Source organism: Bos indicus, chromosome 5 (genome assembly GCF_029378745.1).
Source record: "Bos indicus isolate NIAB-ARS_2022 breed Sahiwal x Tharparkar chromosome 5, NIAB-ARS_B.indTharparkar_mat_pri_1.0, whole genome shotgun sequence".
NCBI lineage: Eukaryota > Metazoa > Chordata > Mammalia > Artiodactyla > Bovidae > Bos > Bos indicus.
The window spans coordinates 43,731,721-43,758,184 of NC_091764.1; the positions used below are offsets into that span (position 1 = coordinate 43,731,721).

At 40.4% G+C, this 26,464-nt stretch overlaps 1 protein-coding gene across 1 annotated transcript in view; it reads right to left on the reverse strand.

Annotated features, from left to right (window-relative positions):
• MYRFL (myelin regulatory factor like) overlaps positions 1-26,464 on the reverse strand; it is a 126,028-nt gene that overhangs the window by 84,104 nt on the left and 15,460 nt on the right. Inside the window, exon 2 of the mRNA XM_019960812.2 lies at positions 7,727-7,817. Within this exon, the coding sequence (XP_019816371.2) occupies positions 7,727-7,817 (91 nt within the window). The remainder of the gene's footprint in view (positions 1-7,726; positions 7,818-26,464) is intronic.

The following is a 26,464-nucleotide window of genomic DNA, read 5'->3' on the forward strand; positions in this document are numbered from 1 at the left end:
CACAGAATTACACAGACTATCTCACTCTCTTTCGCAACATCACAGTGAAGAGTTTATCAGCCCCACTATACCAGTGGCAGAACTAAAACATGCAGCTGGTCATTGACTCCTAACTCGTTTTGCCATCCAACTCCAATAAGCCAAGTCCAAAGTGAAACCTGGGCTTCCCTGGTGGCTCAGCAGTAAAGAATCTGCCTGCAATGCAGGAGACATGGGTTCAATCCCTGGGTTGGGAAGATCCCCTGGAGGAGGAAATGGCAACCCACTCCTGTATTCTTGCCTGGAGAATCCCATGAACAGAGGAGCCTGGTGGGCTATAGTCTATGGGATCGCAGAGTTGGACACAACTTAGTGGGTAAACAACAACAAAGTGAAACCCAGAATACCAGATGCTTAAACTCAACCATTAGAATGAAATGACATGAAACCTGGCGTTGCTTCTTCATGGGCCCAATATGTCTGTAAGTTCCTCTCCTATGGAGTCACCCGTGGAAATCTGTGACTGGGTGTCACCTCAGTGCCCCCATTTAGTTCCCTCTTACCCTTCAGCAGCATCTCGAGGCCAGCCTAAAGCTTGGTGTGCCATCTACCTCCTTGAACACACTCAAACCAGAACACACTCAAGACCATTACTTGGTTTGGGTCTTGCGATGTGGTGGGGAAGGACATATATGCATGTGACCTTAAGTAGGTCCTCTCAAACTGTAATGTGTATGTGAATCCCACACGGATCCTGGTAAAAAAGCAGATTTAGACTCAGCATTTGGGGTCAGGGCTTGAGGTACGACATTCTTAGCTCTCAGGCGATGCTGATGCTATGGCAACCTCACCCACACTTTGTGTAAAGGAAGGAAGCAGGTAAACCTCTGGGCATTTTTGAAGAAAACAACGCCTGTCTTGAAGAGCCACTGGTCACTTTTCCAGAGTCTTCCTTCCTCTACACACATATACACACACACACTCACACACACACCACACACATACACACAAACACACACAAACACGCTTCTTGTCCTAGTTCACTGTAACCTCCAGGAGTTTATGCTGCCCCCTAAGTCTCTAGCCTCCTGCTCTGTAAGCAGTACTCCATACCTGGACATTCCCCAGGGTGTTGAACCACCACAGCTCACCTTTGTTTTTAGTGGGTAACTGGCAGGCTAACGTAGCGAATCAGAGGACTTCAGCCTGCTCCTGCTCCTCCTGGGCAGAGAGCTGCCCTGGATTCTCCACACAAGGAAACACAGGGGTGATGGCAATTGTTAGACGGTCTCATCCTAACAATCCCCAGCTCAACATACCAATTAGAGTCACACAGAAAGATGAGATTGTCCTGAGCAGCACATCCCAATGCTTATACATGGGCCCATGCCTCCCAAAAGGGACTCCCGGCCATGTAAGTTTGAGAACACTGCATACCATTTCCCTTTTGCAGCTGCATATTAACACAACAAAGGCTCTGAAAAGTCCTGCAGTAAAGAAATTTATCTAATTTTAAGTCAGTGAGTCACAAGCTTATTTATTATTGATCACGGAATTTTAATTTTTTCCCCACAGCATCTTATGGGACTACTTTTCCATAGAGCTTTTAGGGACAGCTGTTTCACATAGCCAAAATTTCATTTTTTAATGTATTTGAGATTTGAAAATATACCTATGAGATTCAAATTTGCTTTCAGAAATTGTGTAGCTTAATAGTCTCTTAAGTTGCTTAAAAGTTGTCATTCATAATTTTTAAAGTCACAATTCAAGGGCAATATGGTGGCACAGACAATAAAGCATCTGCCTATAATGCAGGAGACCTGGGTTCAATTCTTGGGTTGGGAATATCCCCTTGAGAAGGGAATGGCTACCCACTCCAGTATTCTTGCTTGGAGAATTCCATGGACAGAGGACCCTGGCAGGCCACAGTCCAGGGGGTTGCACAATCCAACTCAGTTGGACACGGCTGAGTAGCTAACACTTTCACATAGTAGAGGGGAAGTAACACGTGTGTTTGTAGTAAATTCATGCTTGAATCCCAGCTCTACTACTTATTAGCTGTGAACCCAGGAAAGAAAACCTACATCCCAGGGCTTCTGTAAGGAATACAACTAACCTGCAAAAAGAGAGCCTGGAATTTAGAAACACTCAACACTTGGGGTATTTGAATATATTATGCAGATGTATAATGATCATTGGACCAGCTCAGCAACTCCATGAGTACAGACTGGGGCTGTTTCCACTTGTTCTTTCTTGGATTTTTATTGCAGCTCCACTTAACTGCATGTACCTGAGCAAAGGTAGGTTATCTGATCATAGGACTTCTCTTTAACGTGCAAGAACTCTGACAATCTTTGCAAACAATGGTTCAGGATCCGAGTCACAGCTTTTAGCACACAATTTTAGACATACTTCATGTGTTTCCCTGAGAGTCACGGAGTCTAAAAACATCTCCGAAAATATCAATTAATCCAAAAGATACATGTAGAAGAAAAGGCAGGTATTCTAGAGCCAGGAACATTTTAATTCCAGCTTTGTCTCTGATTAACCGATGAAGACTTACTTTGCACCTCTCAGCCTCTTCATGTGTAAAATATGGACAATACTGTGCCTATTTTGAAGAGTTAATATAAGAATGAAATGTGTAAAATCAAATATGTAATTAAATAAGTGAATATATTACAAAGAATAACACCTAATAATTGGTGTATGTTCAACAATATAAACTCCCTCCTCTACTTCACTTACAAACTCTCAAAGGTAGAAAGTAAATCTGATTGAGCAAACTATCTCTGAATCTCAATAGCAATCATCCATAGCGAGATATCTGCTCTTGCTTGAAGGACCATTATTATCAGGGAGACTAAGATCAAACGACAGATTTCTGAACACCCAGGTAGAAAGACAGCTCTTTGAATAAGACTTAAGCTACAGCTTAAGTTACACAAACAGCTAAAGTTCTTTCTGCTAGTTATAAAAGTGATCCAGATGATTAAACAGATTCTGATGGGATAAGCTTTACCTTATCTTAGGAAGAAATCACGTGGGGGTAAGAAACTAGATAACTTCTGACAGACTGTTTATAGGCAGAGGTAGTTAGGGTAAACCCGCTTGCCCATCCTTCTCACAGGAATAATGGCAGCTACCTGGATGGACTGAGAGGAATATGAAAGCAGGCACAGGGGAATTTGTGTCTGGTGCCAGCCCATGCAGCCACCTGGAGCAAACAGCCAGCTCAGAGTGTGGGTTCAGATATATGGCAACCCATCAGTTGTGTGTGTGTGTGTGTGTGTGTGTGTGTGTGCACGCGTGTGTGCTTAATTAGCCTGCAAAATGTTGAGCTTCCATTCTTCCCCACAGTCATGGATGTTTTTTTGTTGGCAAAGAGCAACAAGAGCCAGGTACCAAAATACCTGCAAAAAGCTTTCCCTGTTACTATTGAGATTCATGTCTTGTTTCACTCTCTGTCCTTCACAGGGGAGAGATGGAAGGGCATTTATAGGAACGTCGATGTGGGCTCAACAACAGGAGGGAATGACAGAGGAGGGTCAGTGAACTTAAAGACAGATTAATAGAAATTATCCAATATAAACAACAGAGAGGAAAAAAATGAACTGAGCCTCAGGGACCTGTGTATAACATCAAAAGTCTAACATATGCATCATTGGAGTCCTAGACAGAGGAAAGAAAGACATTGATACAGAAACATAAATGTGAAGAAATAATGACTAAAACCTTCCTAGATGTAGTTAAAAATAGAAATTTACAGTTTAAAAAGCAGAGCCAAACAGTATAATCTCAAAGAAAACCTTCCCATATCCAGACACATTATAATAAAGTTGCTGAAAATGTTATCTTGCAGGTAAAGAAAAATGACATATATACAAAGGAAGCAATGATTCAAATAACTGCTTATTCCTCATCAGAAACCATAGAGATCAGAAGACAGTACTAGGGAAAAAAGAACTGAGAACTCTAAATCCACAATCATTCTTGAGGACTTTGGCATTTCTCTTACAGTAACAGATAAAAGTAGAGAAAAATCAGGAAGGCTATGGAAGACTTGGACAACAATGTTAACCAGCTTGAACACTTGACCCAACAACAGTGAATGGACAAAGTGCACGGGGAACATTCACAAGACAGATCACGTCCTGGATCATAAGGCAAATCTTAACAAATTTAAAATAATTAGAATTATAGGGTGTGTTCTCTGTCCATAAGGGAATTAAACAATGAATCAGTGACAGGAAAATTCCAAAATATTTGGAAATTAAATAAACCAATTCCAGCAACTCATGAGTTAAAGAGGATGTCTCAAGAAAAAATAGGAAATATTTTGAGCTGAAAGAAAATCAAAGAATAGCATATCAAAAACTGAGGAAGGCAGCTAAAGCATTGAATGATTAAATTAGAAAACAAAGAATGGCCTCCAGTCAAGAACTAAGCTTCCAACTTGAGAAACTAAACAACGAGGAGCAGACTAAGCCCAAAACAAGCAGAAGAAAATAATAAGGATAGAAATTAGTGAAACTGAAAACAAACACAATGGAGGAATTCTTAAACTAATTAATGGCTTCATTAAGATTGTAGGACCCAAGCCCACTCTATAAAAAACAAAAATAGTTCTATATGATGGCAATGAATAACTGGAACCTAAAATTTGAAAAAAAAAATTTAGAATCATTATTATTTACAATAACTGAAAGAAAAAACATGAAACACTTGGGTGTAGATCTAAACAAAACATACAAGATTTGTATGCTAAAACTATAAACACTGATGAAAGAAAGCAACAAAAGCCTAAATAAATGGAGAGGTATAATATGTTCATAGGGCTTCCCTGGAGGCTCGGCAGTAAAGAATTTGCCTGCCAAGGTAGGAGATGCAGGTTCAGTCCCTGGGTTGGGAAGATCCTTTGGAGAAGGAAATGGCAACCCACTCCAGTATTCTTGTCTGGCAAATCCCATGGACAGAAAAACCCAGGTGGGCTACAATCCATGGGGTCTCAAAAGAGTCAGACTCGACTTAGTGACTAACCAACAATTATGTTCATGGCTTGGAAGACTCAATTTTCTTAAGATGTCGTACATGCATGCTCAGTTGCTAAGTCATGTCTCTTTTGAGACCCCATGGACTGTAGCCCACCTGGGTTCTTCTGTCCATGGGATTTGCCAGACAAGAATACTGGAGTGGGTTCTCATTCCCCTCTCCAGGGGATATTTCTGACCCAGGGATCGAACCTGCCTCTCCTGCATTGGCAGGCAGGTTCTTTACCACTGTACCACCTGGGAAGCCCTTAAAATGTTGATTTTCCCCAGATGGATCTCTAGACTTAATACAATCCTAGTCTACATCTCAGAGAAGGCAATGGCACCCCACTCCAGTACTCTTGCCTAGAAAATCCCATGGATGGAGGAGCCTGGTAGGCTGCTGTCCATGAGGTCGCTAAGAGTCGGACACGACTGAGCGACTTCACTTTCACTTTTCACTTTCATGCATTAGAGAAGGAAATGGCAACCCACCCCAGTGTTCTTGCCTGGAGAATCCCAGGGATGGGGGAGCCTGGTAAGAGCCTGTCTATAGGGTCGCACAGAGTCGGACACGACTGAAGCAACTTAGCAGCAGCAGCAGCAGTCTATATCTCAATAAGATTGTATAGATATAAACAAGCTGATTTTAATATTTATGTGAGCTCAAAGGAACTAGAATTATCAAAGCATTTTTGAAAAAGAAGACAAATTTGGAGAACTTACACTATATGGTTTTAAGACTTATGATTACAGTAATCAAGATAATGTGGTACTTGCAAAATAATAGATACACAGATCAATGGATCAGAACAAAGAGTCTAGATATAGATCCACACAAACATGGTCAACTAATTTTTTTACAAAAGCATAAAGAAAATTCAGTAGAAAAAATTACTCAACAAGGAATTCATAAAGCAACTAGACATCTATACACAAAGAAATTAATCTCAACTTGTATCTCAAAACTCATACGAAAATTAATTCAACATGGATCACAGACCTAAATATAAAACTAAAACTTTTAGAAAAAAACAGAAGAAAATCTTTGACAACTTGTTAGGCAATATCTATATTTCTTAGATATAAAACACAAAACACAAAAGAAAAATTTGGTCTATTGGACATCATCAAAATTTAAAACTTCTGCTCTGGGAAATTCATTGTGAAGAGGATGAAAACACAGGTTACAGGCATGGAGAAAGTATTCATAATCTCATATCCAACACAGCTCTAATATCCAGAATATTTAAAGAATTCTCTAAACTACAAAATATGAAAAATTTAGTTTTTTAAATGGGCAAAATATTTGAACAAACACTTGAACAAAGAAAATATATGAAAGGTAAACAATCACATGAAATAAGGCTCAACATCAGTTGTTGATAGGAAAATGCCAATTAAAACAAACCGGGATACCATGCTAAACCTATTAGAATGGCTATAATAACGTTTTTTAAAAACCAATAATTCCAAGAACTGGTGATGAAGAGAAAAATTTGGCTATCTCATATATTGCTAGTGGTAATGCAACTTTATAAAGTTAAGCTTGCACTTATAACATGGTCCAGCAGACTTTATCCAAAGTGTTACCCTAGAGAAATTAAAACTCTTGATCACACAAATACCTATGCATGAATATTTATAAGAGCTATTCATAACTGTCAAAACTGGAAATAATCAAAATATCCTTGAATGAGTAACTGGACAAATAAACTGTTACAACAGAGCTTATCTCAGCAATAAAAAAGAATGAACAACAATAGCAAAAAGAATGGAAAAAAAAGACATTATGCCTAGTGAAAGAAGTCAGACTCATAGTATTATATACCATAGGGCCTCACTTATATGACATCCTGGAAAAAGCAAAACTACGGGGATAGAAAAAGAAAGATCAGTGTTCACCAGGGGTTAAGGGAGTATGATGGGTATGCGCACAAAGTGGAAATGTAGGGGAAATGTATCGGGTGATAGAATGGTTGTGTGTGGTAACCATGGCAATAGTTACACAACTCTGTGAATTTCTCAAAACTCACAAAACCATACACGAGACAACAATTGAATTTTATTGCTTATAAGTTGTTTTAAAAGAAAATGGGTATGGCTATATAAATATTAGAAAATAAGAGCAGAAATCAATGACATAGAAAACAGAAAAACAATTAAGAATATAATTTTAACCAAAAGCCGGTTCTTTAAAAGCTTAAGAAAACTGATAAACCTCTTAATAAATTATCAAGAAAAAAAGACATGAATATCAATGACATCATATCAATGACAACACTTGTTGTTCACTATAGATTCTACAGACATTAAAAGTATAATAAGGAAATGTGATGAACAATTTTATGCCAGTAAATTCAATAGGTGATAAGTGAAATTTACAAAGCCATTGAAAGACATAAACTGCTTAAGCTGATAATTAATAATTGATAACTTGAATAGCCCCATGTCTATTAAAGATACAGAATTGGAAGGGAGGACCTTCCTATTAAAAGAAAAAAAAAAAAAAGGCAAAACAAACCAAAAACCTCCAGACTTAGTTAGCTTCACTGATGAAATTTGCAGAAGGTTTATATTAATAGAAGAAATAAGACCAACTCTACTTAGTATCAAGCTCTTCTGGAAAACAGAAAAGGAAGAAGCACTTCCCAGTTCATTTAATTATTTCATAATTTTTTAAACACCAAATGGAGAGCAGTGCTCTTATTACTTACAAGGCTCCCAAATCGAAATCATTGCCCAGGAACTCCTCCAGTAGACTTGTATCCAGGGTGGGGTTCCCCAGAGTACCATTGGCACCTTGAGCTGCAAAGGCAAATTGAAAAATCTAGAGATTCATGAAGATTTCAGAATGGTTGATCACTAAAATTTCAAAGCAACTAAATGGCATAATGAATTTATTGAGAATGCAGTCTTCCTTCCATGCAAATATCTCCTTCAGAAATCTTTCTAGATGTTACCCTCTTCCAGTAGCCTTCCTTGACCACCCAAGGTTGCTTAGGTGCCCGTTTCTATGTGCTTTCATTAACACCATGTATTTTGCCTTATGTACTATTTTAATCACTTGCTTTTGTGTTTGTTGCTATATCTAAATTCTCTGACTTCAGGGACTGTGTCTTTCTTATTGTATCTACAAGTATCTATGGTATTAAAAAAAGAAAAGATTTATTGGCTGGCTGGCTAGCTGGATGGATGGACGGATGGATGGATGGATGGACTGATGATTGGTTTGTTGGCTGGTCAGATTACTTCCAGTTAAGTCATCAAGAAGTTCAATATCTGGCCTTGTGTTTTTGTTAGACTTCCCAAATATAACACAACAGCCCTGTCCTTTTTCTGGATTTACAAAATGAAAATGAGCTAATTGATTTCTTTCTGATCATTATAAAGATACCAGAATATTTAAGAATATAAAATACGTTATAAAGAAGACAAAACAATCTTTCTTTGCAGATAACATGACTATATACCTAGATAATTCAAGAGAAACAACTAACAACACAAGGAAATGATCAGAAAAGTCAATAAAGTAGACAGTTAAAAATTAACTACAAAGACTAATTACTTTTGTATATACAAAAAATGATCAGTCAATCATTCAAATAAATATAATGGGGGGAAAAGAAGATCTCATTCAAAATAATGAAAAGCCTAAAATATCTAAACATGTATTTGGGGACAATATATTTTTTTTAAAAAGCTAAGAAACTCTATGAAGCATCATAAAAAGAAATTTGATAAATGGAAAGGCTGTCATTATTCTTAGACTAAAATAATCATTATCAAAGAGCTTTTACTAGACATTATTTAGGATGTCTGCCAAACCCACAGTCATTTTCTAAGACATTTCCCCTTATTAAAAGTCTTGAGCTACCCTTACAAGTAACTGAATCAGAGAAAAAGAATCATTGGTAGGACAGTGACCAATTCAATTATTTCTCCTAAAATTTGAACTACTAAACTTTAAAGCTGGTGGGTAAGATTAAGTCACATAATAGCTTTGGCAGAGGACTAGAGTGATAGTCTCAATATTTCTGTCAGGTTCTTTACCAGATCCTTCACCCAGGTCCTTCATGATTTGAGTGAGGCTGGTTGTTCCTCTTTTATTCTAATCACATTACAAAGTCTTATATGCATGCAGTAAACCCTTTTGAATTGATTTGTATGTTATCTGAAGTCAAATAATCCCCAAGGAAATTGTTCTGAAAATCATCTGGAAAAGTAAATACATAAAACTGACCAGAAAAATTATGGAGGGGGGTGGAAATAATTACTGAGAAATACACAGATGAACACATCAAAGGAACACACATGAGTCCAGGATATATCAAGAAATATTACATATGTATGGACTAAATTTGATAGACAGAGTGCCTGATGAACTATGGATGGAGGTTCGTGACATTGTACAGGAAACAGGGATAAAGACCACCCAGGGAAAAAGACCATCCCCATGGAAAAGAAATGCAAAAAAGCAAAATGGCTGTCTGAGGTGGGCTTACAAATAGCTGTGAAAAGAAAAGAAGTGAAAAGCAAAGCAGAAAAGGAAAGACATTCCCATTTGAATGCAGAGTCCCAAAGAATAGCAAGGAGAGATAAGAAAGCCTTCCTCAGCAATCAGTGCAAAGAATTAGAGGAAAACAACAGAATGGGAAAGACTAGAGATCTCTTCAAGAAAATTAGAGATACCAAGGGAACATTTCATGCAAAGATGGGCTCCATAAAGGACAGAAATGGTATGGACCTATAAGAAGCAGAAGATATCAAGAAGAGGTGGCAAGAATACACAGAACTGTACAAAAAAGAGCTTCATGACCCAGATAATCATGATTGTGTGATCACTCACCTAGAGCCAGACATCCTGGAATGTGAAGTCAAGTGGGCCTTAGAAAGCATCACTACGAACAAAGCTAGTGGAGGTGATGGAATTCCAGTTGAGCTATTTCAAATCCTGAAAGACGATGCTGTGAAAGTGCTGCACTCAATATGCCAGCAACTTTGGAAAACTCAGCAGTGGCCACAGGACTGGAAAAGGTCAGTTTTCATTCCAATCCCAAAGAAAGTGAAAATGAAGCCACTCAGTCATGTCTGACTCTTTGTGACCTCATGGACTATAGCCCACCAGACTCCTCAGTCCATGGAATTTTCCAGGCAAGAGTACCAGAGTAGGTTGCCATTTCCTTCTCCAGGGGATCTTCCTATCCCAGGGATTGAACCTGGGTCTCCTGCACTGCACCCAGATGCTTTACTGTCTGAGCCACCAGGGAAGCCCAATCCCAAAGAAAGGCAATGACAAAGAATGCTCAAACTACCGCACAATTGCACTCATCTCACACGCTAGTAAAGTAATGCTCAAAATTCTCCAAGCCAGGCTTCAGCAATACATGAACTGTGAACTTCCAGATGTTCAAGGTGGTTTTAGAAAAGGCAGAGGACCCAGAGATCAAATTGCCAACATCTACTGGATCATCAAAAAAGCAAGAGAGTTCCAGAGAAACATCTATTTCTGCTTTATTGACTACGCCAAAGCCTTTGACTGTGGATCACAATCAACTGTGGAAAGCTCTGAAAGAGATGGGAATACCAGACCACCTGACCTGCCTCTTGAGAAACCTATATGCATGTCAGGAAGCAATAGCTAGAACTGGACATGAAACAGCAGACTGGTTCCAAACAGGAAAAGGAGTATGTCAAGGCTGTATATTGTCACTCTGCTTATTTAACTTATATGCAGAGTACATCATGAGAAACGCTGGGTTGGAAGAAGCACAGGCTGGAATCAAGATTGCCGGGAGAAATATCAATAACCTCAGATATGCAGATGACACCACCCTTATGGCAGAAAGTGAAGAGAAACTAAAAAGCCTCTTGAAAAAGGTGAAAGAGGAGAGTGAAAAAGTTGGCTTAAAGCTCAACATACAGAAAACAAAGATCATGGCATCTGGTCCCATCACTTCATGGCAAATAGATGGGGCAACAGTGGAAACAGTGTCAGATTTTATTTTTCTGGGCTCCAAAATCACTGCAGATGGTGACTGCAGCCATGAAATTAAAAGACGCTTACTCCTTGGAAGGAAAGTTATGACCAACCTAGATAGCATAATCAAAAGCAGAGACATTACTTTGCCAACAAAGGTCCGTCTAGTCAAGGCTATGGTTTTTCCTGTGGTCATGTATGGATGTGAGAGTTGGACTGTGAAGAAGGCTGAGCGCCAGAGAATTGATGCTTCTGAACTGTGGTGTTGGAGAAGACTCTTGAGAGTCCCTTGGACTGCAAGGAGATCCAACCAGTCCATTCTAAAGGAGATCAGCCCTGGGATTTCTTTGGAAAGAATGATGCTAAAGCTGAAACTCCAGTACTTTGGCCACCTCATGCGAAGAGTTGACTCATTGGAAAAGACTCTGATGCTGGGAGGGATTGGGGGCAGGAGGAGCAGGGGACGACAGAGTATGAGGTGGCTGAATGGCATCATTGACTCAATGGACATGAGTCTGAGTGAACTCCGGAAGTTGGTGATGGACAGGGAGGCCTGGCGTGCTGCTATTGATGGGGTTGCAAAGAGTCGGACATGACTGAGCAACTGATCTGATTTGAGACAGCACATTAAAAAGCAGAGACATTACTTTGCCAACAAAGGTCCATCTAGTCAAGGCTATGGTTTTTCCAGTAGTCACGTATGGATGTGAGAGTTGGACTGTGAAGAAAGCTGAACACCAAAGAATTGATGCTTTTGAACTGTGGTGTTGGAGAAGACTCTTGAGAGTCCCTTGGACTGCAAGGATATCGAATCAGTCCATCCTAAAAGAGACCAGTCCTTGGTGTTCAGTGGAAGGACTGATGCTGAGGCTGAAACTCCAATGCTTTGGCCACCTCTGCAAAGAGTTGACTCATTGGAAAAGACCCTGATGCTGGGAGGGATTGGGGGCAGGAGGAGAAGGGGATGACAGAGGATGAGATGGCTGGATGGTATCACCAACTCGATGCACATGAGTTTGAGTGAACTTTGGGAGTTGGTGATAGACAGGGAGGCCTGGAGTGCTGTGATTCATGGGGTTGCAAAGAGTCGGACATGAATGAGCGTCTGAACTGGACTGATGGACTAAATATATATATTGTGTGTATGCTAAGTTGCTTCAGTTATGTCTGACTCTTTGTGACCCTAGGGACTGTAGCCTGCTAGGTTTCTCTGTCCTTGGGATTCTTCAGGCAAAAATACTGGAGTGGGTTGTCATGCCCTCCTCCAGGGGATCTTCCCGACCCAGGGATCAAACCTGTGTCTCTTAAGTCTCCTGCATTGGCAGGAGGGTTCCTTACCACTAGAACAACCTGGGAAGCCTCATAATATATATTTACATATATATATATACACACACATATAGGTACATGATAAGCATATCTTTTGAGACCAGTGAGGAAAGATTAATTATTCAATATATGTTGTGGGGAAAATTGGTTATACATTTGGGAGAAAAAAACCTGGATTATTTGCTTGTTCCCACAACAAAATTCCAGATAGATCAAAAATTTCAACATAAATAAATAAAACCATAGAAAGAAAACATCAGTGACTATGCTAACAATCTTGAGATAAAGAAGGTTTTTTTCAAGCATGGCACAAAAGTCAAAAATTATTTTTTTTAAAAAGCCTTGATAAAATTTCATTATATATACATTTTTTGTGCAGGGAAGAATTTTTAATGGTTTATTTTGAAATAATTTCTAACCTAAAGAGAAACTACAGGAATACAAAGAAAGTCACACATAACCTTCACTCACATTCATCAATTATTAACACTGTGCTGCATTTTCATTATTCTCTCTCTCTCTCTCTCTCTCTCTCTCACACACACACACACACAGATACACACCCACCTATACATATCATTTTGAATCACTTGAGTACAGGTGCCTTCATCCCTGACTACTTCAGTATATCTTCCTCAGTATAACCATTATCTTCACAACCACAATTCAATTATCAAAATCAGAAAACTTACTATTTATACCGTTTTATTATACAATCTATATTCCACATTCAAATTTTGCCAATTGTCTTAATAAATGTCATTAATAGCATTTTTTTCTGGTACATAATTAAATCCAGTGGAACACAATACATTTAGTTTCCATGCCTCTATAGATATTTTTGAAGGGTATAGGCTAATTATTTTATAGAAGGTGCTCCAATTTTAGTTTGCCTCATGTTTTCTCAAGGTTAAGTTCAAATTTTGTGTGTTTGGCAAGAGTATTACATAAATGATATTATGTATCTCTTAGTGCCTTATATTAGGAGGACCATAATATCTCATTATTATTGATACTAATTTTCACCCCTTGGTTAAGGTACTACCTGACAACTTTCTCCACTATAAATTTACTACTATTCTTTTTGTAATTTGTGGCAAAATACTTTGAAATTATGCAAATATTCTGTTCCTCATTAAATTTTTATCTAATAGTTTTAGTATCCATTGAAGATAATAAGCATTTTAATCCACGAAGAAAGTTATAAACAAAGTGAAGGAATATTTTCAATATACATGAAAAAGTAATTATCCATAATACCCAAAACATTCTTTCAAATCAGTAAAGTAACAGCTACACTTCAATAAAAAATAGTAAAAGACTTAAAGAGGCAGTTCATAAAATGAAAAATCAAATTGGTTAATAACTGCATAAAATATAGTAAACTTTACTAAGAAACAATTTAAAACATAAGAAGTTTTTCTTACAAAATTGGCATATATTCAAGGAATTAATAAAATCCACTGTTAATGATGATAGAAATAAGATGACCCTCTTATGCACTGCTGACAGGAATACATATTAAATAATCTATCTAAAAAGAGCTAGCAGATGTTTCAAAAAAACTGACTGTTCATATATACTCTGATCCCGAAATTTCACTTAATATACTTATGATAATATACTTGCTATAATAATAGAAAATTGAGAATAGATGACCATTAATTGACATTCATTTAATGAAATACTATGCAGTCATTTAATAAATTCTATAACATTTCAAGAGAAAGTAGGTTGCAAAATCTTTACCTACCCAATTTGTTTTCAAACATAAATGCAATAGACAGACAATTCCAAAATTTAAAAGTTTAGAGTATAAAGCCCCCATGACTTCCTCTTGAAAATAACTCCTTGACAGTGAAATTCCACCAAGCAAAAATAATTCAGAAGAAAGAACTCAGAAATATAGAAATTGAAGGGGGAAAACAATGATGAACAGTGAATACAGGACTTAAACTGAATAGCTGAGGGAAATGTGGTTACAAATCAAAATGTAAAAGTAATAAACCCTTAAAAAGGAAAAAACATCAGCAACAAAATTTACAAGATAGGGAGAGGGAAAATGGGAAGAGATGTGATATCAATCCCTCTATTATTCATATCTCAGAGTTCATCTTCATCACACTAAATCTCAACCACTGAGTAAAGAACTAACTGTTTCAGCTTTGTAGTGACTTTTAAATCCCCTTTCTTAATCTTGGGAGAATCATTTAGAACTATCTCTAATAGTATATAAACAATTATTTAAATTCTATAATTCCTTCAGTTTCCCTTCAAGTTCTTTTTATCTTATTAAATTCAACAAAAGTTAATATTTATATTTAATATCAATATTTTATTTAAATAGTACATGTGAGCTAAGGTCCATTTCTTACAAAATTATTTCTACCATCTATCTAGTTATCCATCCATCTATAGATATTCATAGAGAAGATGAAATAATATTCTACCACCATTGACAGTAGGTACACGGTAGGATTTAGAGTGATTTATCATTTTTTTAATTCCTATTACACACTTTGGAAAATTATTTTTCACTTTGCACAATTTTGAATAAAATGATTTTCTAAAACAAGTGAGAAATAAATTACTAAAATAGATAAAAACATAAAACCTAAACTGACCAAAAGCCCTGGAGTAAATAGAGAAATTTTCCACTCATGACTACCACTCTATACTTGCATAAAAGATAAAAGTCCCAGTGGCATCATGAGTTATGTTCTAAAACATGATCATTCCTCTGCCTGCCATTTTCACAATTCTGGAACATAAAGAAAGAAGTTCAGTTCAGTCTCTCAGTCGTGTCCAGCTCTTTGTGACCCCATGAACCGCAGCACACCAGGCCTCCCTGTCCATCACCAACTCCCAGAGTTTACTCAAACTCATGTCCATTGAGTCGGTGATGCCATCCAACCATCTCATCCTCTGTCATGCCCTTCTCCTCCTGCCCTCAATCTTTCCCAGCATCAGGGTCTTTTCCAATGAGTCAGCTCTTCACATCAAGTAGCCAAAGTATTGGAGTTTCAGCTTCAACATCAGTCCTTCCAATGAACACCCAGGACTGGTGTCTTTTAGGATGGACTGGTTGGATCTCCTTGCAGTCCAAGGGACTCTCAAGAGTCTTCTCCAACACCACAGTTCAAAAGCATCAATTCTTTGGCACTCAGCCCTCTTCACAGTCCAACTCTCACATCCATACAGGACCACTGGAAAAACCATAGCCTTGACTAGATGGACCTTTGTTGACAAAGTAATGTCTCTGCTTTTTAATATACTGTCTAGGTTGGTCATAACCTAGGTTGTGGACATTTCCCGGGTATAATTCAATATGCACTATTTCAGCTGTCTATCCCACACACCCGTATCCCTCATGTAATCCAGTGCCTTGAATTCCTCCTAGGGGTAAGGTACCTCAGTACTAGATCACTGGACTGGTTATATGAGTTGTAGGAGGGCCATTTAATCTTCAGCTTTGGGCTTGCTAATTCACCCAATGGCATTAAAACAAAATTTTAAAAATCTTAAGCACCTCACAAATGGGAAAAATTGATGGGTGCTGAGACAGGCAGATGAGAGGCAGCTGGAAAGGGAAGAGACAAAAGAGATCACCAGCTCCATTCAATGACATGAACTCAGAGGGAGATGGACGGAAGACACCCCTAAAGGTCGAGATGGTCAGAAATGACCTCGTAGTGGGGCTTTGTCTTGAGCTAGACTTGGAGAAAGGATAAGATGGCGATGAGAAGAGACTCATTCCTTCTCTCGTTGATTCAACCAGTACTTGCTAAGCATCTACTATGCGCCTAGCATTGTATAAGGTTCTGAGAACACAGCCTTGAGAAAAATTAACAAGATCCACGCAGGAGGCTTGGATTCAAATGGAGGGGAAGAGAGCAACAGTGGGGGAGGAGGTACATGACATATGAGAAACAATAAATAAACAGGATCTTTTTGGGTGGTGATGAAAATAAAATAGAGTGGTGTGATAGGTGCTTGGGGAAGGAGCTCCATTCAACCTGGAGGCTTTTCTCAGGAAGGCGCCAGCCGTGCACAGATTGAGGGCAGAGCATGCTAGGGAGAGGGAACAGCCCTGCAAGAGCCCAGGGGCTGGACTGAGATGGCTTGTCAGAGAAACAAACCATTCTAGTGTGGCCAGAGCACAGGAGCACAGGGGAGGAGGAAGGGAAGGTGCTCAAAGCAATGAGAAGCCTTTGGAAACTGAAAGGATATGCTTTACAGTTTTTTGTTTATTTATTTGTTTGGCTGCATTTGGTCTTAGTTGCAGCACACGAGATCTTCATTGTGTCATTGTGGGATCTTTCCTTGCAGCCCATGGACTCTCTAGTTGCCCCTCAAGGGCTCAGTAGTTGCCCCGTGGGCTTGGTTGCTCTGTGGCTTGTGGGATCTTCCCGGACCAGGGATCGAACCCGCATTCCCTGCATTGCACAGTAGAGTCTTAACCACTGGACCACCAGGGAAGTCTCGCTCTACATTTATAAAAGGTCACTATAGTTGCTTTGCAGGAAAGAACTATCCAGGACAAGAACAGAAGAAGGGAAATCAGCTTGAAGCCTGTCAGAGCTGTCCAGTGACTTTCAGAGGGACTTTGGAGTTCTTACTCTGGAAAGGAGAAGCACTTTGCCCGACCTCACCAGTCCTCTTAACAGCCCTAGGGGGTGGGCAATTAGCATTATTTCCAGTGTACAGAGAAGGCAACGTGATCACACAGGTTAACGAGCTCGCCCGGGGTCACACAGCTGTAAATGACCTGCAGGGAAGCCGACAGGCCTGCCCTGATTCCTGGAAGTGTTCCCACTCCCGCCCCCATCACTACCACCCCAGCCTGTGTTCCTGCTCCTCCCCAACAATGCCAGCCAACTGAGGGAAAGCAACTTGCTTTCAACTGGGCTTTGGTCAAGACAATTGCTAAGAGAAGCAGACGGAGGAAAAGATCTGTTTAGTTTCCCACTGAAGCCCCTGCTGGAGTCCCATCTGCTTTATACAGCACACCCCACACCCCCCAAACACATACACACAACTCCCCACGTAGAAGTAGGAGGTGGCCCATAGATTCTCAGACCTGACCTTTGTGTTGCTTGCATTACATCACCCACCCTCCCCAACCTCCATCCCCAGGTAGAACTAAAAGATGGTCCATGGCATCTAGGACCTGCCTGTGTGACTTGTCCAAATTCCTTACTGAGCCAGGAGAGATGAACCCCAGGCTAGCTGGCTTTCTCTAGGACTCCAAAACCACAGCTGTGCTTTCCAGACCCAAAGGAAATTATTCCACAATATAAATCCGTAGTGTCAGATAAAATTGTTTACACACACAGGGTGACACTCAAATGGCTCTTAAAAGAAATTATGTGCTTTTAAAAATAATCACTTTGCTCTAAATGTCTTCAAGGCTGGTCTATAACACCCAAACCTGCAAAGTGTGTGTTCTTGAGCATTCCACCCACTGTCAGGAAGGCTCAGGTTCAAACCTTGATGCCACCCTTTTCTAGGTTTCTCTCTGTGGCCCGGAAAGCCTGTCACCATTCTGCTCACAAAAGCAGAAACTGCCCAGGCCTCCAGGAGTCCCAGAGACCCACTGCCTTCATTGCTCTAAGGAAGCAAGGTCCTTCTTCACCCTAACTCTCTGCCCCACTTCCAGGCACAGTGACAGCTGCAGGAAGCTCACCTGTCCTGTTGCCCCTGGCCTTGGGCAGACAAGGGAAAAAAACTCAATCCACCAGGGATACCACAGATAGATCTAAGTTGCATCCACAAGACTCAGTCATAGGCATGCATGTGCCTTCGGGAACACAGGGCTTCCCTGAAGTTATGAACAGGGTGCATACAGCAAGGACCTCCCTTTCTGTTTCCCTGTGTAAGGGACCAGTCCTGCGTAAGGACCCTTCTTGTTTCTACCCAAATGACCCCCTTCCAATATAACTCCCTCAAACCCAGATGCCCCCCTGTTCCTTTTTAACTACTTTTTCACTCTTTGTCCCAAAACAGTGCTGCCCAGACTATTCAGACAACAGGTAAGATGAAAAAATTTGTCTGTTAGGACAATTCTATGATTTTTAAAATTTTTTTATTTTGGGGGGCAGCCCCAGGTCTTAGTTTCATCATTTGGGATCCAGTTCCCTGACCAGGGATAGAACCAGGGATCAAACCTGGGCCCCCTGCACTGGGAGCACAGAGTCTTAACCACTGGACCACCTGGGAAGTCCCTTTAGGTTTTTTAAAGACTCTAAATAGCAACCAGTGTTCCCACCTCCCGCAACCCCCACATTGATTGCCCTTTGAACTTAAGCGTAGAGCTTCCCTTTGATGTACCAGTGCTCATGAGGAATCATATCATAAATGTTCGTGGATATGCCAAAGAAGGAGGAGGAGGGGGAGGGAGGAAAAGATGGAGGATAGGAAGAGAAACGAGACATTCATTTGCTTAAGGATGTGTGCTCAGTCGCTTGAGCCACCCCTTTCGCCTTCAGTCTTTCCAAGCATCAGGGTCTTTACCAGTGAATTGGCTCTTGGTACCAGGTGGCCAAAGTATTAGAGCTTCAGCTCCAGCACCAGTCCTTCCAATGAATATTCAAGGTTGATTTCCTTTAGGATTGACTGGTTTGATTTCCTTGCAGTCCAAAGGACTCTCAAAAAAAAAAAAAATAATAATAATAGAATACAGATAATAAGAGCATTTACCTCAGGGAATCTGAGGATTAAATGAGATAATGCATATAAAGGTATGCAGCATAGTCCTCAGCTCAATAAATACTGTCCTTTGTCATAAGCATCCATTGCTGCGCTCAAGAAGTTCACAACCCAGTGAGAAAGACTGACATGAAACACAGCATAGCAGCTTGATGCGACAGCTGAGTGTCATAGGGCATTACAGGTCACCTAAATGACAACAGGAGCAAAAAGGTGCCAGGGAAATCTTCCAGGAATAGGGGTCCATGAAGCTGGAACTGTCAGCAGGGGCAAATCCTGGGGCTTTGAATGACATGATATTCTTTCCTTAATGTTCTTACTGAAATTATTTTTTAAATTAATTTTTTTTGGCACTCATCTCACATGCTAGTAAAGTAATGCTCAAAATTCTCCAAGCCAGGCATCAGCAATACGTGAACCGTGAACTTCCAGATGTTCAAGCAGTTTTAGAAAAGGCAGAGGAACCAGAGATCAAACTGCCAACATCCACTGGATCATGGAAAAAGCAAGAGAGTTCCAGAAAAACATCTATTTCTGCTTTATTGACTATGCCAAAGCCTTTGACTGTGTGGATCACAATAAACTGTGGAAAATTCTGAAAAAGATGGGAATACCAGACCACCTGACCTGCCTCTTGAGAAACCTATATGCAGGTCAGGAAGCAACAGTTAGAACTGGACATGGAACAACAGACTGGTTCCAAATAGGAAAAGGAGTATGTCAAGGCTGTACATTGTCACCCTGTTTATTTAACTTATATGCAGAGCACATCATGAGAATCGCTGGGCTGGAAGAAGCACAAGCTGGAAGCAAGATTGCCGGGAGAAATATCAATAACCTCAGATATGCAGATGACACCACCCTTATGGCAGAAACGGAAGAGGAACTAAAAAGCCTCTTGATAAAGGTGAAAGAGGAGACTGAAAAAGTTGGCTTAAAGCTCAACATTCAGAAAACGAAGATCATGGCATCTGGTCCCATCACTTCAAGGGAAATAGATGGGGAAACAGTGTCAGACTTTATTTTTCTGGGCTCCAAAATCACTGCAGATGGTGACTGCAGCCATGAAGTTAAAAGACGCTTACTCCTTGGAAGGAAAGTTATGACCAACCTAGATAGCATATTCAAAAGCAGAGACATTACTTTGCCAACAAAAGTCGGTCTAGTCAAGGCTATGGTTTTTCCAGTGGTCATGTATGGGTGTGAGAGTTGGACTGTGAAGAAAGCTGAGTGCCGAAGAATTGATGCTTTTGAACTGTGGTGTTGGAGAAGACTCTTGAGAGTCCCTTGGACTGCAAGGAGATCCAACCAGTCCATTCTGAAGGAGATCAGCCCTGGGATTTCTTTGGAAGGAATGATGCTAAAGCTTTGGCCAACTCATGCGAAGAGTTGACTCATTGGAAAAGACTCTGATGCTGGGAGGGATTAGGGGCAGGAGAAGAAGGGAACGACAGAGGATGAGATGGCTGGATGGCATCACTGAGTTGATGGACGTGAGTCTGGGTGAACTCTGGAAGTTGGTGATGGACAGGGAGGCCTGGTGTGCTGCGATTCATGGAGTAGCAAAGAGTCAGACACGACTGAGCGACTGAACTGAACTGAACTGAAATGAGTTGCTTTACAATACTGTGTTAGTTGCTGCAGTACAGCAAAGTGAATCAGCTATGTGTATACATATATCCCTCTTTTTTTGGATTTCTTTCCCATTTAGGTCACCACAGAGCATTGAGCAGAGATCCCTGTGCTATGTAACAGGTTCTCATTTGTTGTTGACATGTATATTGTTTAGTCACTAAGCTGTATCTGACTCTTGGTGACCCCATAGGCTGTAGCCCAACAGGCTCCCTGTCCATGGGATTCTCCAGGCAAGAATACTGGAGTGGGTTGTCACTCCCTTCTCCAGGGAATCTTCCCCACCCAGGGATTGAACCCGGGTATCCTGAATTGCAGGCAGATTCTTTATCATCTGAGCCAGCTGGGAACATCAATCCCAATCTCCCAGTTTATCTCACCCTCCATAATGCCCTTAGTATCCATAAGTTTGTCCTCCACATCTGTGGATGACATGGAATTCTGATCTGGTGCCATGGAGTTGGGGTTGGAAAAGTGGAGGAGTGTGCAGTGGTATGCTGGAGCCAGATTGTACAAGCTTGGGCACATCTCTTCCCAACTCCATATTTAGGGTCTAGTAACTTGAAATTGGCAATAGGGGGAAGATTTACACCATGGAAATTGGCAAATATTACAACTTGAAGGATTTTCTCCAAAGGTTTGTTAAACATTTACCAGCACAACCTTGGATGTGAGTAGTATTTGGGAAAAGAATCCCACTGAATTTAGTTACTGATTGGATCCTCCCATCTCTGTTTTGTTGGCTGATTGGGAGGTGGTGTTGGTGGGTGAGGAGCCTGGGAAGGAGCTAGAGGGGTTCATCAACTCCAAGCCATGTACTGTCAACCCCAAGAAGTGACCTGCAGGGCACTGCCCCAGGAAAACCTCCACCTAATGACCTAGAATACCGGGAGTCTCCCCAGTCTTCCTTGTACAAATAGTCCTGCATTGATCCAGGAAGAAAGAAGCTAACCAGTTCTTTCAGGCGGAGGTAACATGGCCCAGTTTGAAAGCAGCCACCCAGTTAAAAGACTGTCTCTGAACTTTACCATGATATGAATCACCTTGAAATTTATATGCCTGATAATGAAAGATAAAATGAAAACCTTTATTCAACTTGAGTAAATAAATGGATCAAGCATATTGTGTAACAGGTCGGCAATACCCACATAGCTTTTCAGAAACTGTCATGGATGCAAACTTCTAGAAAGGATTGCTGAACACTTGGCTGTTGGCCACTGAGAACAGTAGATTATCCAGGAGCCTGCATGTGTCCAACAAGAACTGGTCCTGGGGATGGACTTCACCTGCTTTCCTGACTAGATTAGGAACTTGCGCATGGAAATCTATATCTTGATTTCAATTAGACACTTAACAAAATTGTTAATTCACTCATCCAATAATAAATATTTTAATGAAGTGTTTGTGCTAGGCAGTGGGATATAACCATGAGCAACACTCAATCTTACCCTCGAGCCAGGGAATGAGAACATAGACAGTAAAGAGGCAGGACTAAGGGTGATACATAAAGCCCAAGAGACATATAGGAATGCCTTTCCCACTCAGCTGGGGGAAGGGCAGTCAAGGATGGCTATACTTGCAACTCAAACACGGAAAGATAGAGGAAATTACATTAGAATTGGGTGAATCTGTATCTGGGAGAACAACTGAACTCCAGCACGCTAACCCAGAGAAAATCCTAAAACTTACTGTAAAAATGACTCTGCTCTTATCCTTCTCAATAAGGTTATTTGTAATTTGAACAAGTATAGAAAAGACAAACCTGCCACATATACAGATGGCCCAAAGGAGAGGAACAAGGTGCAAATGCAGAATAAAGGAGTCAGGTCACTAGAGATAGTCCTACTGAGTGAGTTAAAGTCACTCAGTCATGTTTGACTCTTTGAAACTCCATGGACTATACAGTTCATGGAATTCTCCAGGCCAGAATAATGGAGTGGGTAGCCTTTCCCTTCTCCAAGGATTTCCCAACCCAAGGATTGAACCCAGGTCTCCTGCATTACAGGCAGATTCTTTACCTGCTGAACCACAAGGGAAGTAAGACAGAAAAAGATAAATATTATATGATATTGCTTATATGTGGAATTTTTTTTAATGGTACAAATGGTTCAGTTCAGTTCAGTCGCTCAGTAGTGTCCAACTCTTTGTGACCCCATGGACTGCAGCACACCAGGCTTCCCTATCCATCACCAACTCCCAGAGCCTACTCAAACTCATGTCCATCACGTCAATGATGCCATCCAACCATCTCATCCTCTGTCTTTCCCTTCTCCTCCCGCCTTCAATCTTTCTCAGCATCAGGGTCTTTTCCTAAGAGTCGGTTCTTTGCATCAGGTGGTCAAAGTACTGGAGTTTCAGCTTCAGCATCAGTCCTTCCAATGAATATTCAGGACTGATTTCCTTTAAGATTGACTGGTTGGATCTCCAAGGTACAAATGGACTTATTTACAAAACAGAAATAATAGAGTCACAGAAGTAGAAAACAAACTTATGGGTACCAAGGGGGAACGTGAGAGGATGGATAAATTGGGAGATTTATATACACAATTCTACTACTGTGGGCAGGAATCCCTCAGAAGAAATGGAGTGGCCATCATGGTCAACAAAAGAGTCCGAAATGCAGTACTTGGATGCAATCTCAAAAACCACAGAATGATCTCTGTTCGTCTCCAAGGCAAACCATTCAATATCACAGTAATCCAAGTCAATGCCCCAACCAGTAACGCTGAAGAAGCTGAAGTTGAACGGTTCTATGAAGACCTCCAAGACCTTTTAGAACTAACACACAAAAAAGATGTCCTTTTCATTACAGGGGACTGGAATGCAAAAGTTGGAAGTCAAGAAACACCTGGAGTAACAGGCAAATTTGGCCTTGGAATACGGAATGAAGCAGGGTGAAGGCTAATAGAGCTTTGCCAAGAGAACACACTGTTCATAGCAAACACCCTCTTCCAACAACACAAGAGAAGACTCTATACATGGACATCACCAGATGGTCGACATTGAAACCAGATTGATTATATTCTTTGCAGCCAAAGATGTAGAAGCTCTATACAGTCAGCAAAAAAAAGGCCAGGAGCTGACTGTGGTTCAGATCATGAACTCCTCATTGCCAAATTCAGACTTAAATTGAAGAAAGTAGGGAAAACCACTAGACCATTCAGGTATGACCTAAATTAAATCCCTTATGATTATACAGTGGAAGTGAGAAATAGATTTAAGGGACTAGATCTGATAGATAGAGTGCCTGATGAACTATGGAATGAGGTTCATGACATTGTACAGGAGACAGGGATCAAGACCATTCCTATGGAAAAGAAATGCAAAAAAGCAAAATGGCTGTCTGGGGAGGCCTTACAAATAGCTGTGAAAAGAAGAGAAGTGAAAAGCAAAGGAGAAAAGGAAGGATATAAACATCTGAATGCAGAGTTCCAAAGAATAGCAAGAAGAGATAAGAAAGCCTTCTTCAGCAATCAGTGCAAAGAAATAGAGGAAAACAATAGAATGGGAAAGACTAGGGATCTCTTGCAGAGATACCAAAGGAACATTTCATGCAAAGATGAGCTCGATAAAGGACAGAAATGGTATGGACCTAACAGAAGCAGAAGATATTAAGAAGAGATGGCAAGAATGCACAGAAGAACTGTACAAAAAAAGAGCTTCACGACCCAGATAATCACGATGGTGTGATCACTGACCTAGAGCCAGACATCCTGGAATGTGAAGTCAAGTGGGCCTTAGAAAGCATCACTACGAACAAAGCTAGTGGAGGTGATGGAATTCCAGTTGAGCTATTCCAAATCCTGAAAGATGATGCTGTGAAAGTGTTGCACTCAATATGCCTGCAAATTTGGAAAATTCAGCAGTGGCCACAGGACTGGAAAAGGTCAGTTTTCATTCCAATCCCAAAGAAAGGCAATGCCAAAGAATGCTCAAACTACCGCACAATTGCACTCATCTCACACGCTAGTAAAGTAATGCTCAAAATTCTTCAAGCCAGGCTTCAGCAATATGTGAACCATGAACTTCCTGATGTTCAAGCTGGTTTTAGAAAAGGCAGAGGAACCAGAGATCAAACTGCCAACATCCACTGGATCATGGAAGAAGCAAGAGAGTTCCAGAAAAGCATCTATTTCTGCTTTATTCACTATGCCAAAGCTTTCGACTGTGTGGATCACAATAAACTGTGGAAAATTCTGAAAGAGATGGGAATACCAGACCACCTGATCTGCCTCTTGAGAAATTTGTATGCAGGTCAGGAAGCAACAGTTAGAACTGGACATGGAACAACAGACTGGTTCCAAATAGGACAAGGAGTTCGTCAAGGCTGTACATTGTCACCCTGTTTATTTAACTTATATGCAGAGTACATCATGAGAAATGCTGGACTGGAAGAAACACAAGCTGGAATCAAGATTGCCAGGAGAAATATCAATAACCTCAGACATGCAGATGACACCACCCTTATGGCAGAAAGTGAAGAGGAACTAAAAAGCCTCTTGATGAAGGTGAAAGTAGAGAGTGAAAAAGTTGGCTTAAAGCTCAACATTCCGAAAACGAAGATCACGGCATCCGGTTCCATCACTTCATGGGAAATAGATGGGGAAACTGGAAACAGTGGCAGACTTTATTTTTCTGAGCTCCAAAATCACTGCAGATGGTGACTGCAGCCATGAAATTGAAAGACGCTTACTCCTTGGAAGGAAAGTTATGACCAACCTAGATAGCATATTCAAAAGCAGAGACATTACTTTGCCAACAAAGGTTCATCTAGTCAAGGCTATGGTTTTTCCAGTGGTCATGTATGGATGTGAGAGTTGGGCTGTGAAGAAGGCTGAGTGCTGAAGAATTAATGCTTTTGACTGTGGTGTTGGAGAAGACTCTTGAGAGTCCCTTGGACTGCAAGGAGATCCAACCAGTCCATTCTGAAGGAGATCAGCCCTGGGATTTCTTTGGAAGGAATGATGCTAAAGCTGAAACTCCAGTACTTTGGCCACCTCACGCGAAGAGTTGACTCATTGGAAAAGACTCTGATGCTGGGAGGGATTAGGGGCAAGAGGAAAAGGGGACGACAGAGGATGAGATGCTGGATGGCATCACTGACTCGATGGACGTGAGTCTAGTAAACTCCGGGAGTTGGTGATGGACAGGGAGGCCTGGTGTGCTGTGATTCATGGGGTCGCAAAGAGTCAGACACGACTGAGCGACTGATCTGATCTGATATACACAATTCTATATATAAAATAGGTAACTAATAAGAATCTACTGTATATTACAGGGACTTCTCTTCAGTACTCTAATGACCTATATGGAAATAGAATTTAAAAAGAGTGGATATATGTATATGTACAACTGATTCACTTTGTTGTACAGCAGAAACTGACACATCATTGTAAATCAACTATACTCCAATTTTTAAAAAGTCAGTCAGACTATACTACAAAGCTACAGTCATCAAGACAGTATGGTACTGGCACAAAGACAGAAATATAGATCAGTGTAACAAAACAGAAACCCCAGAGATGAATCCATGCACTTGTGGACACCTTAGCTTTGACAAAGGAGGCAAAAATATACAATGGAGAAAAGACAATCTCTTTAACAAGTGGTTCTGGGAAAACTGGTCAACCATCTGTAAAAGAATGAAACTAGAACACTTCTAATACCATACACAAAAATAAACTCAAAATGGATTAAAGATCTAAATGTATGACCAGAAACTATAAAACACCTAGAAGAAAACATAGGCAGAACTCTCTGACATAAATCACAGCAAGATCCTCTATGATCCACCTCCCAGAGTGAC